This window comes from Amblyomma maculatum, unplaced genomic scaffold, assembly GCF_055883805.1.
Source record: "Amblyomma maculatum isolate TAMU_Amacu unplaced genomic scaffold, ASM5588380v1 scaffold_99, whole genome shotgun sequence".
NCBI classification, from domain to species: Eukaryota; Metazoa; Arthropoda; class Arachnida; order Ixodida; family Ixodidae; genus Amblyomma; species Amblyomma maculatum.
The window spans coordinates 5,475-21,832 of NW_028146824.1; the positions used below are offsets into that span (position 1 = coordinate 5,475).

General features: G+C 43.2%; 1 protein-coding gene across 1 annotated transcript in view; it reads left to right on the forward strand.

Moving 5' to 3' along the window:
* The first annotated feature begins 741 nt into the window (after nucleotides 1-741).
* LOC146170651 (uncharacterized) overlaps nucleotides 742-16,358 on the forward strand; it is a 63,145-nt gene continuing 47,528 nt past the window's right edge. Inside the window, exons 1-2 of the mRNA XM_084586869.1 lie at nucleotides 742-895; nucleotides 6,208-6,234. Coding sequence (XP_084442995.1) covers nucleotides 750-895; nucleotides 6,208-6,234 — 173 coding nt within the window. The 5' untranslated portion in view covers nucleotides 742-749. The remainder of the gene's footprint in view (nucleotides 896-6,207; nucleotides 6,235-16,358) is intronic.

Genomic DNA, 16,358 nt, shown 5'->3' on the forward strand with positions numbered 1-16,358 from the left:
CAGAGCAGAATACAAGCCGGCATTGGTGCGTAGACTCATTATCGGCTAACAATTCCTTAGTTAACTAGGCCGTCACGCAAGGTTTAATCGTTTGGGCATTACAGTATGGAGCAAATTACTGGCTCCTTGAAACGACGTGCCCAGGTTTGCTGCTTCTTCCACTGCAATGACTGTGAGACATCTTTTACGATCTTTTATAACCACGGAATAAGTGGGAGAGTTTCAAATTGGGCTAGTTGGTGGTTGTTATTCCTGTGCATTGTTGCGCTTACGTAGGAACTGGGACACAATCGGAGACGACACAGAACAGATGTGCGCAATTGCGCACATCTGTTCTGTGTCGTCTCCGATTGTGTCCCAGTTCCTACGTAAGCGCAACAATGCACAGGAATAACGGAATAATTGCTCATAACGTTTCATTCGTCCGGCGGTGCTGTGGCTCACCAATCGAACAAACTGGATGGCAGAGGTTTTAATCTGTGTGTCCTACTTTCTAGTCGTTCTAGACAGCTATGGAGACCAAGATTTCAATTTTTTGTTTAAGTGGTAGTGATAACAATATCTTTAGATAAGGAAAGCTCTAGTGTTTCATTACTTCATTCTCATACGCGTGAGATAATTATAGGAGCTTTGTTCCGGCTAATTATACCCAAAGTTCTCTAAATTTAGAAGCCGGGCTGTCAAAGCAGAGATAATAATAAGAGATAGAAATAAAAAGCATTGTTTTCATTATGTGTGTTTTTTTCCAGATGCTCAAGCATCCAAGTCCCGTAGTTTTGTTTCGTGCGTCAAGCACGTGGGGCCCTCATCGAGCTTTGTGCATGCAGTCAAGATTTATCAGAGAGGAGAATGCTTCGTACATCCGGAGCCTTGAGTTCATCGCCCCTAAACGAAAGTATGTCGAACTTTATTGCGGTGATTTCATAAAACTAACTCCGTCTTAAAATAGTCATGTTGCTTACAGAGTGCAAGAATAAATTCATATTATGCTAATTTGACGTAGAGTTTGCTACGCCGTAAGCTTTTAGATATTAGATATGTCTGGCTACTATATACTATATACTAGCTACAAAGGAACAAAACCGCAGTGAAGCAGTCAACTTGACGACGAATTCATATATAACTGTGTTGCGGTCCGTTTCGTGATCTCGTACCAGCAGCAACAAGGCCACAATTCAAACTCTCCTGTTATAGGAAGCCCTTCGCGAAAAGCTGGCATTGATATACCACAAGTTTAAACCTATAAGCCTTTCTACAACCGACAAACGTAATGCACGTAACCTACATTACTACTTTTTGGAGAGTAGCAATCAAACGAAATTTTGGATAATCTTTCCCTTACTGCAATTGATTTTGTCTAGGGACGAGAGAACTGGGCGAGTTGGCTTGCATTTAGGATTGTCCTTGATGTTCGCGCTGTTAAATTCAATTCACTTTCGTTTCGCGTTTTATTAATGTTTACATGGGGCTTGCTGTATATGCTTAAAGCTCCGAACAATAACTTGAACCAGGCCCCCATCAGTATCATTTGTGTTTCTTTTTTCATTGTCCTAACTCCTACCATAGCCTTCAATAACGAGGGCTACGTTCGCTATAATATTTGTTTTCAGTGTGACAATGCACAGATTTGACAAATGTTAGCGATATTTTCTCTCCAGAATTAAAATGCATTATCAAGCCAGAAGTGCCGGTTTATGTTTTTTATAGCAATGCTAGTTTATGCAACTTTTGTGATACTATATAGGTTGCGGCTTTTAAATCGACTTTGGCTGCAATTGGGATTCGGAAATTAAGCTGCTTTATGTATACAGTGGAGCAAGTTACGAAATACAATTGAATCATTTTTATCTTCAAGTTCATACGGTAGTTCTAAGTTTGGCCTTTAGATAATGAAGCATATTATGAGCGGCTGAAAGGTCGAATAGTCTGCCGCATTTTGATAGTGAAAAATTCGAAAATGCGATCGTGACCTGCATTGTTTAAGTCTTTATATACACTCAAAACACACAACCATAATTATCTCTGAGCTGTTCACAAGTGAAACAATTCAAACGAAATGATTCTATTGGACCCGAAATGACCATATAACAATCCGTAGTACTGAAGCAGCCAGGAATAAATCTGATACCAAATACTTTGAAAACAAGACGGCGAATACGATAATAATAAATATACTCCTCTCTATAATTTAAAATGCCTATATTCAAAGGTGTGCGAAGTTCACAATCAATAATCCATTCATGATGGCAAGTAGCGCGAAAAATACACGAAAGACGGAAGGACGACACGGATAAGCCCTAACTCGCAACGAGGTTGCGAGTTATTATTTTAAAATGCCTATATTCAAAGGTGTGTGAAGTTCACAATCAATAATTCATCATGAACGTTCACCAACTCGCCGAACTTTCGGCATTACATAAAGCAATAATCCATTATTTGCTTCCTTATTTTTATCTACATTGATATATGAAATTTTGCTTTCAAGTGTGGGCATATTGCGTCAACCGTTAGGTTGTTTTAATGCATTTAAACATATGAAGCTCTTTTGAGAATCTAAGAGACAGGAGCAATTACAAAGTTGTATGACGACAAAACTTTCATTCTTCATACCGAGACATTTGCTTAGAAGAAGACATTGCTACAAAACCATGTTTTGTCTTTAGCGTCATAGCGCATTGTAAAAACTCTAATTATGTGTCGCTGTGACGAATGCGGAAATCGAGAATGCATATTGTAATCCTTTATTATGAGTAAGCACACAATTTTCTTCTATGGAAAATAAACATCGTGGTGAACGTCACGCTAAGACTCGTAGCTGTAGTGAATAGCTCTGGAATAGTTAAGGCCAAATGCGGATGTTTAGCTTGCACTGATATCGTAATACACACGGGCGCCTTTCGCGTTTGGCCAATATCTAAACGCGGCCGCGAGGGCCCCGTCCTTATCTTAATTTTTTCTATGTATATGCAAAGCTGATGAGGCGACCTCCTCAGGGGTTTCGACTCATGTGTCGCCATATTGCCTAGTTATTCTGTAGTAATTTGTTCTCATGTTTAGAATTATATGGTGTACCTCATGTTAATTTTTAATATTTGGAAAATGTGTTTTATATTTCTAAGAAGCTTGGTTGCGGTGCTCTCCTTTCTGGATAAATACACTAACACATCTTACCGATCAAAAAGCAAACAACAGTATGAAGAGAAGAAATAATGTTTTAGTTTCAAATAATTACACTCCTATCAGGGCAAAGAGCCCTGTTAAAATGTCCAAAGAAAGTTTTAAACATGGTCTTTACATAATTTCAGTACGCCCGCAAATTCAAATGTAGTACTAAACCAGTGCGAGGGTAGCTTCAGTGGCCCCGCTGCGGTGGTGCAGGGGTAAGACGCCCGACTACTGCGCCGGAATTCACGAGTTCGTTCCCGACCGCGGCGACTGCGTTTCGATGGAGGCGAAACGAAGTGGCATCCGTGTGCTGCGCGGTGTCCCCAGCACACGTTAAAGATAATAATAATAATTATCCCCAGGTGGTGGAAATTGATCCGTAGCTCTCCTTTACGGCTCCCCTTTTGTCTTTCCATTTCACTCCCACCTTCCTCCCTTCCCTTACGGTGTGGGTCAGGTGTCCATAAAACAGGTGTGACAGATACTGCGCCTTTTTCTTCCTGTGAAGCAATTATTATTATTATTATTATTATTATTATTATTATTATTATTATTATTATTATTATTATTATTATTATTATTATTATTATTATTATTATTATTATTATATTATTATTATTATTATTATTATTATTATTATTATTATTATTATTATTATTATTATTATTATTATTATTATTATTATTATTATTATTATTATTATTATTATTATTATAATTATTAACTTCAGTGGCTCCCTGACAGGGCTTTGGTAGCGGCGTCACGAGTTGGTTTTCCAAACTGCACATAGTCTTCAGATATCAGAACTTATATCGCATGCGTGCTAGGACCATCATCCTTGCGGCGGCTAAATGTGGACAGTTGCTTTAGTGCAAGGTGAGCGATTTTCGCGTTGTATGCATATTTAGTGTCGATGCCTTCCTTGTTTCGAAGCACTCTTCAAGAGGCAACTTGCATTTATATGAAGACTCGATGCTAACCTGTTTCAAACAGATCATAAATACATTGACCTTTTTCATTGAGGGACCTGCCCTTGACTGATTAATTTTCTAGATATTCATCTCTACTTGAGTCCTGCTGGGCATTCTTGTTGGGCTTACGAGATTCGGTCCAAGAAAGCACTACTAAAGTAGGGCTCTTCACATTCTAAGCTGCAAGCTAGGCATAGCAGTAATATATCAGATATGCGATCCACATGTCAGGTCCTCATATAGTACGAATAACATTTCAAGACTAAATTCCGGATTAAAAAAGCTGTCGTCCCTGCAGGTGTTGTGGCTGTCGCTGAGGCTCTGAGAGGCAAAGCTAATAAAAGAGAAACAAAAAGAAGCGATCGAGTTACCACCGCAAAAAGCAACCTTAGATCAAGAGAAAAGAATGCTTGAAGAAATGCGCTATGTTAACAGCCTGTAGCGCAATGCGAAAAGGGTATCAGCGAAATCTGGTGTTGATATAGTGCTTTCGGCACCCCTCAAACTTGCAAAGCTGCGTGCTTTAGCCGACTGTGCGAGGACAATGATTTCCCTTCTGTTGTGAAAGCATAGAATGCCGCTCGTCGCATGTGCAACTGGGATTGCCTGTCGGTTCCCTCTCTTATGGTGGGGCGTTTAAAGCAGCGAGTAAAAAAGTTAACCCACTCGACTGTTCACCGGAGTGCTGGAATGGCAACACGTGAATGTGCGGTTGACGAAGAGGCTGCATTCAAAGTAACCGGCCATTCCCATTATTCAATATTGCTGAGTTCTGCGAAGCAACACGGCCGAAATATTTAATTTTCTGTTATAATCGTATAAAAATAAGCCGTCTAGGTTCATGACGATCGAATCAGAAAGGAAAGTTATTCACGTTCAGTAATGCAAGCCTGGCACATGAACGCTATGGTGGTGGAATGCTGGGTAATGGTTGGTTTCTACCGCCACCTCTTCTTTATTTGTGGATAGCTTGATGATCATAATTCAGACCCGCAATGCCGTGTGGTGCGATACCATATCTCTGGTCGCCAGTCACTTGTGCTAATATTTTTTACGCACGCACTACTGTCAATTGGAGAAATGGGGAAGTGCAAACGTAAATGTTGGTGAACACCCAATTTTCAATGCGCGAATAACAACTTTCCAGAACGTCGAGAGAAATGCGATTCTTGCTTTCCTAATCTGAATCAGACTCAGATTTGGGGAAGTAGTAGAAATCAGTCGGCAGTGAAAATCTTTGAAGCCTTTAAATTTGCACAATGCGATAGCGACAGGCGCATTAGTGAACCTTATATTTACCTCATTGTCAGACAACAAACGTTTTTAGAGTGGTTACGCTTTATATTTGTGTCATGAGCCTTCCACTTATTTTTTTTTTTTCGCGGGCTTTCATTTGTCAGTGTTGTGTTTTTCTATTGCTTCGGGCTTTGCGCATGCATACTGTTGCGCAGTGATGGGACGTTTATGGATTTTCTACGTTCGATTTCATTCAATTTTAAATGTAGCACCAGTCCTGCCTGCTCCTTTCTTTGTGCGGTCTGGTCACTGAGTACAACGTTGGTCAATATGGTGTGCATAATTGGATGAATGTTAGAGCGAGGATCCCAACCATTATGAGCATGCTAACAAAACCAAGAACTGGCTTAGAAATCAGGAGCTCTGATTGCATTCAGTAAAATATGACATCATAAACGCAAAGCCGATTATAAGAATCACTACTTTGTGATGTGGCTCGCCCCAAATTCTGCTTATCTTGACACCTCTCTTGCTAAAATTATATACTACGTCCGTTTACATAATCTCAAATTAGAGATTACAACCTCGCAAAAAGTATAAGCATGAAATGTCTTTGCGATATCTGCCCATAAAACAAATTTTGGAGGTTGTCTTTGAAGCATAGTAGCCGAATAATATAGCCACATTGAGAGTATTTACTCTAGGTTCAACTTAGCCCCACCAGGAAATCTGAATATCCTTTAACAGCCTTTCTATGCCTTCGAAAGCGAACATTTGGGACCCAGTGCGTTTATTTACCCTGCATGAAGTAACCAAAGTTTCTTTCTTTTTTCAGAAATGGTGCTGTGACTTCGGGCCTCTTGTACGTATTTTGTATTCGTTGTTTCCCTCATGGTGTTTGTCCAGATCAATTTTATGCTTTCATAAAGCTGAATAGAAACAGCAGCTTGCCAAACAAATTAGAATTTATGAGAGGTTTGATTTTTGTATGATCTAAGTAATCACAATGGTTACATATGAGTCCTAAGGAAACGTTTAAAAATTCAAACACTTCCCATCTCTAATGAAATCTTATGTGTTTGTAACATTAAGTATATTTTTGCGGGAACAATAAGAATGCTTCATGAAATACTTGGCAGAGCGTGTTGCACAGAAAACTTCTTGCATTATCCTGGCAGTTCTTATGCGACCGAAACAAAACGTTCGCTGGAGGATCACATCTTCTAGACGCTACCTTTTTTCTTCACCAAACAACTGTCATTTAGCAATATTTCCGGATTCTTTGTAGCCTCTATAAATAGGTGTTGAAAGCTAATCAGTGTTTTAAATTCAGTAATTTATTATTGGCTCTGGCATTAAGCTTGGCATGGCTTGGCATTGCACATTAAGTGGAAACAATTTTTAAACAAGCATGTCTAGACTGAATAAGCATCAGGATCGCTGACACTCCAGTCTTCACTTAATATTCAGTTTTGGGCCCAACGCACTCATACCTAGGCTGTCTTAATTAGCGCAATAAGTGCAATATCTTTTCACATAGATACCAAGCCTGGCTTCTTGAAAACACTAAATGAAAGACACTGTTTCAGAACCAGCTCGGTACTTTCCTCCTTTATGACTGCAGTGCGAGCCCGCAGTAGAGGGCAGCGGCCTTCGCTTCTCTGTTCCCAAAACGACGCGCAGTCTATTGGTGTACACGCCGTGTAGCGTTTTCAGATACCTATTCACTATTGCCACAGGGTCTCGGACGAATGAAGACACGACGTGACGTTGTTTGAAAGGATTAGATTCCACGGCCTAGACGTTCACCTTCTCAAAAGGCATTTTCTTGCCCGAGCATTCGCAGCTCTATGCGAAGAAGCATTTTTCAGCGTTCACTAACCGGACGTATTTTCTGTGTAGATAGATTCGATCATTAACATGTATTGCTTAGATATACGAGGCCGGATACTCGGAGCAGAGGATTCAAAAAAGGCGCCCCAGGTTGACTTTCTCGTGGGATCATGGCTTTTGGTAGTGGTAGAAAGGGCCAATTTTTAAATCGAGATTATGGAACCCGGAGATGAGCTGAAGCGTGGTGCGCGCCAGTGCCCAAATTGCACCCCTCACTTATGGGAGGAAATTGCGAAGGCACTTTGTCGTTTCGTTACTGTTATGTCCTCGTGTTTTGAGAGCACGATGAAGGTAACATGTTGAATAAACGTACGTGTGTAGCCATGTTTCTTGAGATCGGTAAACACAGTGGCCTGTTTCGCTTTTTCTCCACTTGGAAGGAGCAGATGTACTTAGCTCTCCTAATAAGAGAGGAAACGACGTCGGCCTTCTGCTTCAAGGGCTGGTTAGAATTAAAATTTAAGTTGCGGCCGGTATGTAGTTTCATATACACATTGCATTTTAGGCCTCCCGTCGTCTTATAAATAATCAGGACCTCCACGAATAGCACGGTATTGTCCTTTTCCCTCTTTATTGTGGACTAGATTGAGCGTTTGCACTGCCTTAGGTGAACAAGGTAGTTAATAATTTCTGGTATTTTAGGAGCAAAGACAGTCGTCTATACATCAAATGAATATTTCTTACTTATTTGTTTTCTTTTTGATGGCCCCCTCACTAATTTGGCTGCAGTAAAAAATCGCAGCGCCAATAGGTGTTCCGTTTGTTGGAATCCCACTTTCAAGGAGAAAGCAGTGCAGTTTAGATAGAACTGTAACAGCTGACAGACGCTTGATTTTCATACTTGTCCTGGAGTCGACTAGCCTGTCCTTGAGGTCTTGCGTCGACGCGTAGCAGGTACAAGGCATATAACGCTGGTAAATGGAGTCGTAAAGAAAGCATGCGCTGGTAAAGAAAGCATGCACTGATCTGCTTCCAGTTGTACGTGGGAGAAAATACCGATAAGATGGCTGAAGTGGCTCACATGCTTTATGTCCATTATGTCGGAGTCCATTGGAATACACGCTAGGTAGTGTTCTCACTTTCATATTTAGTATTACCACTGCGAGCCGGATTAACCAAAACTCGACATACCGTCTTTTGTTAGGATTAGTTTCCACTGTCAGGGCGCTCACCAAATGAAAGCAGGTTTTGTGGGAAAGGCGTTCGCTGTGCTAAACGAGGGGATTGCTTTCAGTGTTCGCAACCTGACGTCAATTGTGCGTTGCCATATTCGCTGATCGAGATTTCATAGATAATGTGGGAAGGAGACTGCGCGTTTACTGCTACTAATAGCTCACTCACAGCAGCACCCAGTAGGTAGGCATCACTAGAAGAGCAAGCACACTATATGTATATTCTGCTGAAAGGTTAAGTTCATTGGATGACATCAAGAACACAAAGCGGTAGGAGACAAAAATCTTTCTTCAGTACCGTGCCTACACAAGGGTTAAAATAAGAGAGAGAGAGAAAAAAACTTTTATTGCGCATAATAATCAGTAAGAATTCGCAGGAGCTGGGTGGTCGGTGCCCCTAGTCCAGGGCTCCGCTGGCAGCAGCTGACTTGCGGACTAGCTGGATAATCCAGGTTTGCTGGTCCAGGTTGTCGCTGGTCAGGGCCGCCTCCCACTGCTCGTGTGTCGGGCATGGCACTAGGAACGTTGGGTCAGGTTTGTCCTGGCCTTCCCAAGAGATGTGATAGAGTGTGGGGTTTGCACCGCACCAAGGACAGTAACTCGTGTATTTTGTTGGCCTTATCTTATTTAAAAAGTGAAGATTAGGGAATGTGTTTGTATTTTTCTGCAGTCTATAGCATCCGAGGAAGGAAGTTGTTTGTGTGGTGGTGAGAAAATTCTTCTTTCTAACCGGAGGTGTTCCAGCCTGTCGCCGTAGGGTCCTAGGAGAGGGGTGGGGTAGGGATGGGGATCCGCCCGGTTTGTGAGAGCTCGGGCTTGATCATTCGCTACCTCATTTCGTTCTAGGCCTTCGTGTCCAGGTGTCCATGTAATTGTGTGCGTCTGGGAGATGGAACGTAATATTGCACACGCTCTTCTGTGAGGTTTTCCTGCCAGGTAGTCCCTGCAGGCTGGTTGGGAGTCCGTCACTATGTGTGATGACTTCTTTTGGTGGTCTTGTGTTTTTATGGTGACGGCTATTGCCAGTGATTCCGCTTCCGCAGGATCGTTGGCATAGATCGAAGCCTGAATAATTGGCCTCTTCTGGTTGTCAACTGCAGCTATTGTGAAATTGCCAGGCTCGCCGTAAGCTCCTATGTCCACGTAGACAACTTCCGCGTCTTTAGACAATTGTTTTTCCAATGATTTGACTCTGGCTTTCCTTCGACCCTTCTGTAACTAATGGTGCATGTGCTTGGGTATCGGGTTCACATAGATGTTGTTTCTTGTGGATGTCGGAATTTGTGATTTGATCTCAGAAGTTCTTAGTGCCTGCCATAGCCCTAGGTTTGACAGGATTTCCCTACCCGCCTGCGTTGTTGTTAGGCGTTGTTTCTGACTCTCTAGAACCGTCTCCTCGAGCTCCTCGAAGTTGTGCACTCCGAGTGCCCGAAGACGTTCCGTTGATGTTGTTGGCTGGAAGTTTAGGGCCGTTTTATAGGCTCCTCTTATGATAGCGTCAATGGCCCTTTTATCAGTGATTCTAATTTCGTGATATGAGAGCCCGTAGGTAATCCTGCTAACGACTAGGGCTTGTACAAGGCGGAGGGTGTCCTCCTCCCTCATCCCTTTCCGGTGCCAGGTCACCCTTCTAGTCATTCTGGAAATTTGGTTGACTGTGGTTTTGAGTGTTTTGATTGTATAATCCACTCTCAAATTGCTTTGCAACCACTGCCCCAAAACTCTGATCTTGTCCTTCTCTTGAATTTTCTGGTCTCCTAGAGAGAGCTGAATTTCTGCTGGGGACTTGTAATTTCTTCTGTGTAGCATGATAAGTTCGGATTTTTCTGGGGAGCATTGAAGACCGCTCTCTCCGGCAAATTCCTCGACTAGGTCTATAGCGGCTTGTAGAGCTTCTTCTTTTTGCACCAAGGATCAATGAGTAGCCCAGATGGTGATGTCGTCCGCGTATAAAGTGAAGCCAATATCATTGCGGGTCAACAGTTTTTTTGCTAAATTTATTATTGCTATGTTAAATAGCAATGAAGAGATTATAGAACCCTGCGGTGTACCTTTGTTAGGCATGGGTACTTTTGGTGATCGGATCTCTCCCCTTCCTATGGTGGCTGTGTGATCTGAGAGGAAAGCCTTCACGTATTTGAAGATTTATCCCCGCAGTTGATATTATTTAATTCGTGCAATAAGGTTTGGTGGCCAATGTTGTCGAATGCTCCTTTGAGATCTAGTGCCAGAATAAATAAGTTAAATTGGTTCACAGGAAGGGAAAGGCGCAGTAACTGTCACACTTGCTCTGTGGACACCCGAACCGCGCCGTAAGGGAAGGGAGGAAGGTGGGAATGAAAGTGGAAAGAGAGAAAGAGGAGCCGTAGTGGAGGGCTACGGAGTAATTTCGACCACCTGGGGATCTTCAACGTGCGCTGACATCGCACAGCACACGACGCCTCTTCGTTTCGCCTCCATCGAAACGCAGCCGCCGAGGTCGGATTCGAACCCGGGAACTCCGGCACAGTGGTCGGGCGTCTTACCACTGCACCACCCCGGCGGGGCATGCCAGAATGAAATTTTCGCCTTTTCGGGGTATGGTGTTGATGACTTCTTCCCTAATCCGGAGGAAAGCATCTTGCGCGCAGAGTCCCTTGCGGAAGCCCAGCATGCAGGAAGGAAAGATGTTGTTTTCGTCGATGCAATTTTGGAGCCTGAGATGGACTACTTCTTCATAGAGTTTTCCCAGGCAAGAAGTGACGGAGATAGGACGGAGACTCTCCACAGCCAGTGGCTTTCCAGCCTTTGGTATGGTGATGATATCCGCGTGTCTCCAAGCTGATGGGACCTGTCCCTTCTCCCACAGTTCTTCGTTGATGTACTTGGTTAGGTCTTGCAGATGTTCGGTGCTTAAGTTCCTAATCATGGCGTAGGTGACTTTGTCTCCTCCAGGGGCAGTGTTTCTTGTAAATGTAAGGGCGGCTGAGTAGACTCCCGCCAGTGTTATGGGGGAGTCAAGGGAGGGGTTTGGTTGGCCCGCATATGAAGTTTGGCAAGCCGGAGTAGGGTGTCCTATGAATTTCTTATGCATGGCGGTGATCAACTCTGCATCTGTGCCCGGGTATTTATGGGCTATGGTGTGGAGGGTTCTTCTTGTGGCCGTTTTGGTTTTTGAGGGGTCTATGATGCTTCTTAATATTTACCATGCTTTAGCCGTGCTAAGGGTACCTTTCAGCGAATTCCAGAAATCTGCCCAGTTTTGCTTGGCGAGCTTTATAGCCTACTCTTGTGCTTCAGCCGTAACCTGTGCTATCTTCATTTTAAGTTTTCTATTTAATTTATGCATTTTCCACCGTTTTAATAGACTTTTTCGGGCTTCCCATAAATGTAGGAGATGTCTGTCTACTTCTAGGGTTTTTGTCGTTGTGTTGATGGTCTGGGTCGTTTTTGCATGAGCATCCTTTAGGCTTTGAACCCAATCTTTAATAGTTGTGATGCCGCCGTCTGGCGGTCTAATTTGTCTGAACTTATCCCAGTCCGTTACTTTAGTAGAGCCAATGTTCCTTTTCATACGGGTTGTCATTAGGGATAAGCTAAGGATTTTATGATCGCTGCCGAGTGTTTCTTCTAGATTGGTCCAGGTGCAATGTCTTATGTTTTTGGTGAAAGCTAGGTCTGGGCAGGTGTCTCTGCTTACACTGTTTCCTATTCTAGTGGGGGACATGGTGTCCGTCACAAGACAGAGATCCAGCTGCTCAGCCGCTTCCAACAACTTGGTTCCCTTCGGGGTGTCCTTGTGGTAGCCCCATGCCATATGTACAGCGTTTAGGCCCCCCATAATAATAAGGGGGTTCGTTAAAGAATAAGAATTTTGCAATACGAGGAAATGTAAAGTATTAACGATTTGAATAAGGTGTAGCTCAAGACGATGTCCACTACGCAATGCCATAGTCTCCTTTATACTCTGTGCCTGTCAACGCGCCGTGCGAACAATAGAGCGGCGCCGTCGAGTAAAGTTGCGCGGTCCCCTCGCTGAGGGCGCCGCTGACGTAGGGGTCGAGGCGCACGGGTACGAATGTCGGCGCGGGGCGGGAGCGCTGTTATTCACTAGCGGTATAACTATTCCTAAGCATGAGTCGTGCATATTCAGCATATTTACTTGTAAGGCCGACATCCGCTAAGCATAACAAGTGATCATGATACTTGTTAGGCAATAACACCAACGCCATGTGACATTTTAAGTCAGGCAGTTTCAAGAAATTGCGCATGGCTCGAAAAACTGCATGACTGCTCCGCTAGCACCAAAGGTAATAGAACAATTACAATGCTAGCCTACGCTGCAATAAAACAAAATTTAAGAAAGGCACCAGCATTTATTTACACATTTCACAAAAGCAATTGTGCTTCAAGAGTACCATGTAGAAGTGGTGTGATGAATAGCTGCCACAAGTAGAGAAAAAGTTCGCGGTGACTGCTGTCACTGATAGCACTTCAGAAGTCAGCTTGATTTACAGATGATTGGAACAACTGCATCGCAGTATGCCATTGAGATCTGTAAGAAAAACAATTTTGGTATCAGCTGTTACTTTCAATGATTCAGCGCGTTGTACAAACATTTTTGTTTAACTACAAAAAAAAGAAGACAAATATACTCGTTGCATCTTTCTGTTTTGATCACTCCGATATAATATTCACAATAGGCAAAGCTCGTGTTTTTATTTTTTCACAGAATTGCTCTGTGAGCGAAACAAAAAATACTGCGCTGGAGCACATGTAACATACCACACAAACGAGCTGACCAGCGAAGTTTGCATCGCAGTCCAGAAAATACACATGCACATTTATTAATATTATTACCTTACTGACGCGTAATTAACACACTTCTGGTGCTGTCAGTATTTTTCACAGGCCTTAATGCGGTTGAGTGCGAGAAGGGAAACTAATATAGGCTTTGCCAGATTTGGTTTAACTCACTTTAAAGTAGTCATCTTCACAATAGGTAAATCTTGTGTTTCTATTGTATCACAAATTTTCGTAATTAGCGTATACCGCAAAAAAAAGAAGCTTCGTAGGAGCACACTAACACACTACGCAGATGAGCTAGGCAGGGAAGCAATTAGCATTGCAGTCCAGAAAGCACAGGTGCGCATCTAACATTACTATTGCAGTATTGAGGCTTAATAAACACATTGGTGCTGTCGCTATTTTTTACAAGCCTCAAAGCAGCCGAATACTACGCAGCGATCGCCGGAAGGACAAAGCAGAGAGAGAGAAAGAGTGAGAAGGCAGAGAGGTTAACCAGGAAAGCTTCCGGTTTGCTACCCTGCACTGGGGAAGGGGAATTAGGAGTTTAAAGGAGAAAGATAGAAGAGAATGATAGGAAAGGTAAGGCGGCGAGGAGCACAGTCACAGTTTCTCAATCAAGTTTGTGTCTCTTATAAAACACATAAGTGCTTTGAAGGCTTTGTCGTTAGACGCCTTCTGTTGCCATGGGCCGAGTATTTTCTCCTCTGTGAAAGGACGGCTGTCAAGATGGTCCAGAGCCGAACGCAGCGCATATCTTTCGCTTGAAAAAGCAGGGCACTCGCAAATGAGATGCTGTGTGGTCTCTTCGCAGCCGCATCTTTCACAATTAGGGCTATCCGCCATTCTCATCACATAAGCGTATTTTTTGGTGAATGCAACACCGAGCCACATACGGCACATCAGTGTTGTTTCGCGCCGCCCTTTGTTAGGGGGAACACGAAGGCGCAGCCCAGGGTCTAGTTCCCTGAGGCGTCGATTGGAAAATTTTCCTTTGTTCCAGGCTGAAAACGTTAGCTCCGCCGCTAAGGAACGAAGTCGACAAAGCAGATCTGGCACTTACCATTTGGTGCAGTGCTGTATTCCTGCAGCACCCGAAAGCAGAGAAACGTAGAAGCATAACCTTGCACACAGCAGAATAGTCCACGAAACAGCGAGACAGCGGCAGAGCGTGGCTATCCGGACCACTTTGTAACATGGCGCACCCAGCACACTCACGGCGCTCCCGGCACTCGCCTGGCAAAGGTTACCCTACGTCGCTGTCGCCATCTCTCGGCAGCCAGCGGCATAACTTGTCAACGGAGGAGGAGCGGTGGCGACGGCCGCGGAGCGCGGAGTTGACAGGCACAGAGGGTATAAAGGAGGCTACGGCAATGCTTGCCCAATTTCTTTATTAAATACGGAATACGGGGGAAACCCCAGAGGCCTAGCGTAAATCAATAGTGCCACCCCTTACAGAAATGCCATATCTGAACTTATAAAAAAATTCAGATCAGGTATATCAGGAATTGGGCGGATATGGTATATTAGGACAAATCTAGGCCAGATAAGGCATATCTGCCCAATTCCTGATTTCGAGTACCAGATAAGGCATATGTGGTTGTATATGCCCGATCTGCCCAATTCCTGATTTCGAGTACCAGATAAGGCATATCTGGTCAGATATGCCTTATCTACCCAATTCCTGATTTAAAGATCTAACCCGCATGACATGTAGGTTTTGAACTATAGATCTATATATCTGCATATCAACAATACACTTTATTACAACACACACAATACAATTTCAGTATTCCAGCTAAATGCACGCTCAATGAAGTTTGCCAAGGGAAACCTGAATTTCCCCTTTTATTTCAAACCTTACAGGAAAGTAGCTTTGAAACCACAGGTTTTCTTTTTTCCCTGCCTATATGGAATCGCTCAAACACGGGCCTGAATTACGTATGTATGCCGACGGTCAAAGACATGCTCATCCGTTAGTAAATATTGAGATATTCTATACTCATTTACGCGCGGTACCATAACAAACTAATGCAATATTTTTACAGAATAATGTCTACACGAGAAGCTTATGTAAAAGACATTAACTTATTAAATTAGATATCGCATTTTTATTCTACTCTTTTACACACAGAACTTCAACCACTAAATGCTTTTAGTTCGAGCTGGTTTATTTGCGAAGCTAAATAAAATAAACGGCTATTAATCGAACTAGACTATTGAAAGGGAATTTAAAGGTTTGTCGATACCCGGAAAAGGTACCGCTAAACCGTAGGGCAATAAAACACGCCACTGCTGGGACTGCTGATAGTAGCTAAACCTTAGAAAAGTACATATAGGCTGTCAGGAAGTACTGATTTTACCTTAAGCAGAGATTGCAGTGCAAAAGGAGCGAACGCGCCTAACTCGTGGTTGCTTTTGAAATTAAGAGAGAAAACAAAGAAAAAAGTATGTTCGATGGCATTCGCTATGACAGCGAAAGCTCCGCCCCTAAACCAAATCAAGCATGAAGCTACTTAGATAGTGCAAATAATAATAATAATAAACAATGAAGGACCCTGTCACCCACTGAAATTTGTCAAAATTGCTAGAGCGAAAAACAAATTAGCAACGAAATGTACGGAAAAATATCACATACTGGCAATTACCATCCAATTTACTGATTGGAAAATTTTTTCATCAAAATAATAAAGTGAACAATATCCTGAGGCTGGCAAGTGCTAGTTCCCGACAAGAAGTCTCACGCTCACGGTTTTGGTGATCGGGCGTGAAGATGAGGCGGCACGATGAGGGTGCGATCCGACGCAATGGTGAAGATTTGGCCGGGCCACTGAGGACAAAAGCCCCGAAAAGCTCAATCGACCATCAGGTTCGCTGCCAAGGCTGGGGAGGCAGCTTCCACCTGCAGTGGAACACGATAATTTCCTCTGTGCCGGCGGTCAGACTGAAGCTCTTGTAGGTTTGATGTCGCATATTTGTTACATACACACAGCTAATAGCGAACAGGCGCTGGCACACACACACACACACACCCGCATACACAGCATGACGCACGCTCGCCAGCCGCACCGAACTCCGATTTCTGCTACCGAAAAGGAACGAGATACCAAGTGCTTAGGCGCACGGAGTCGACAGG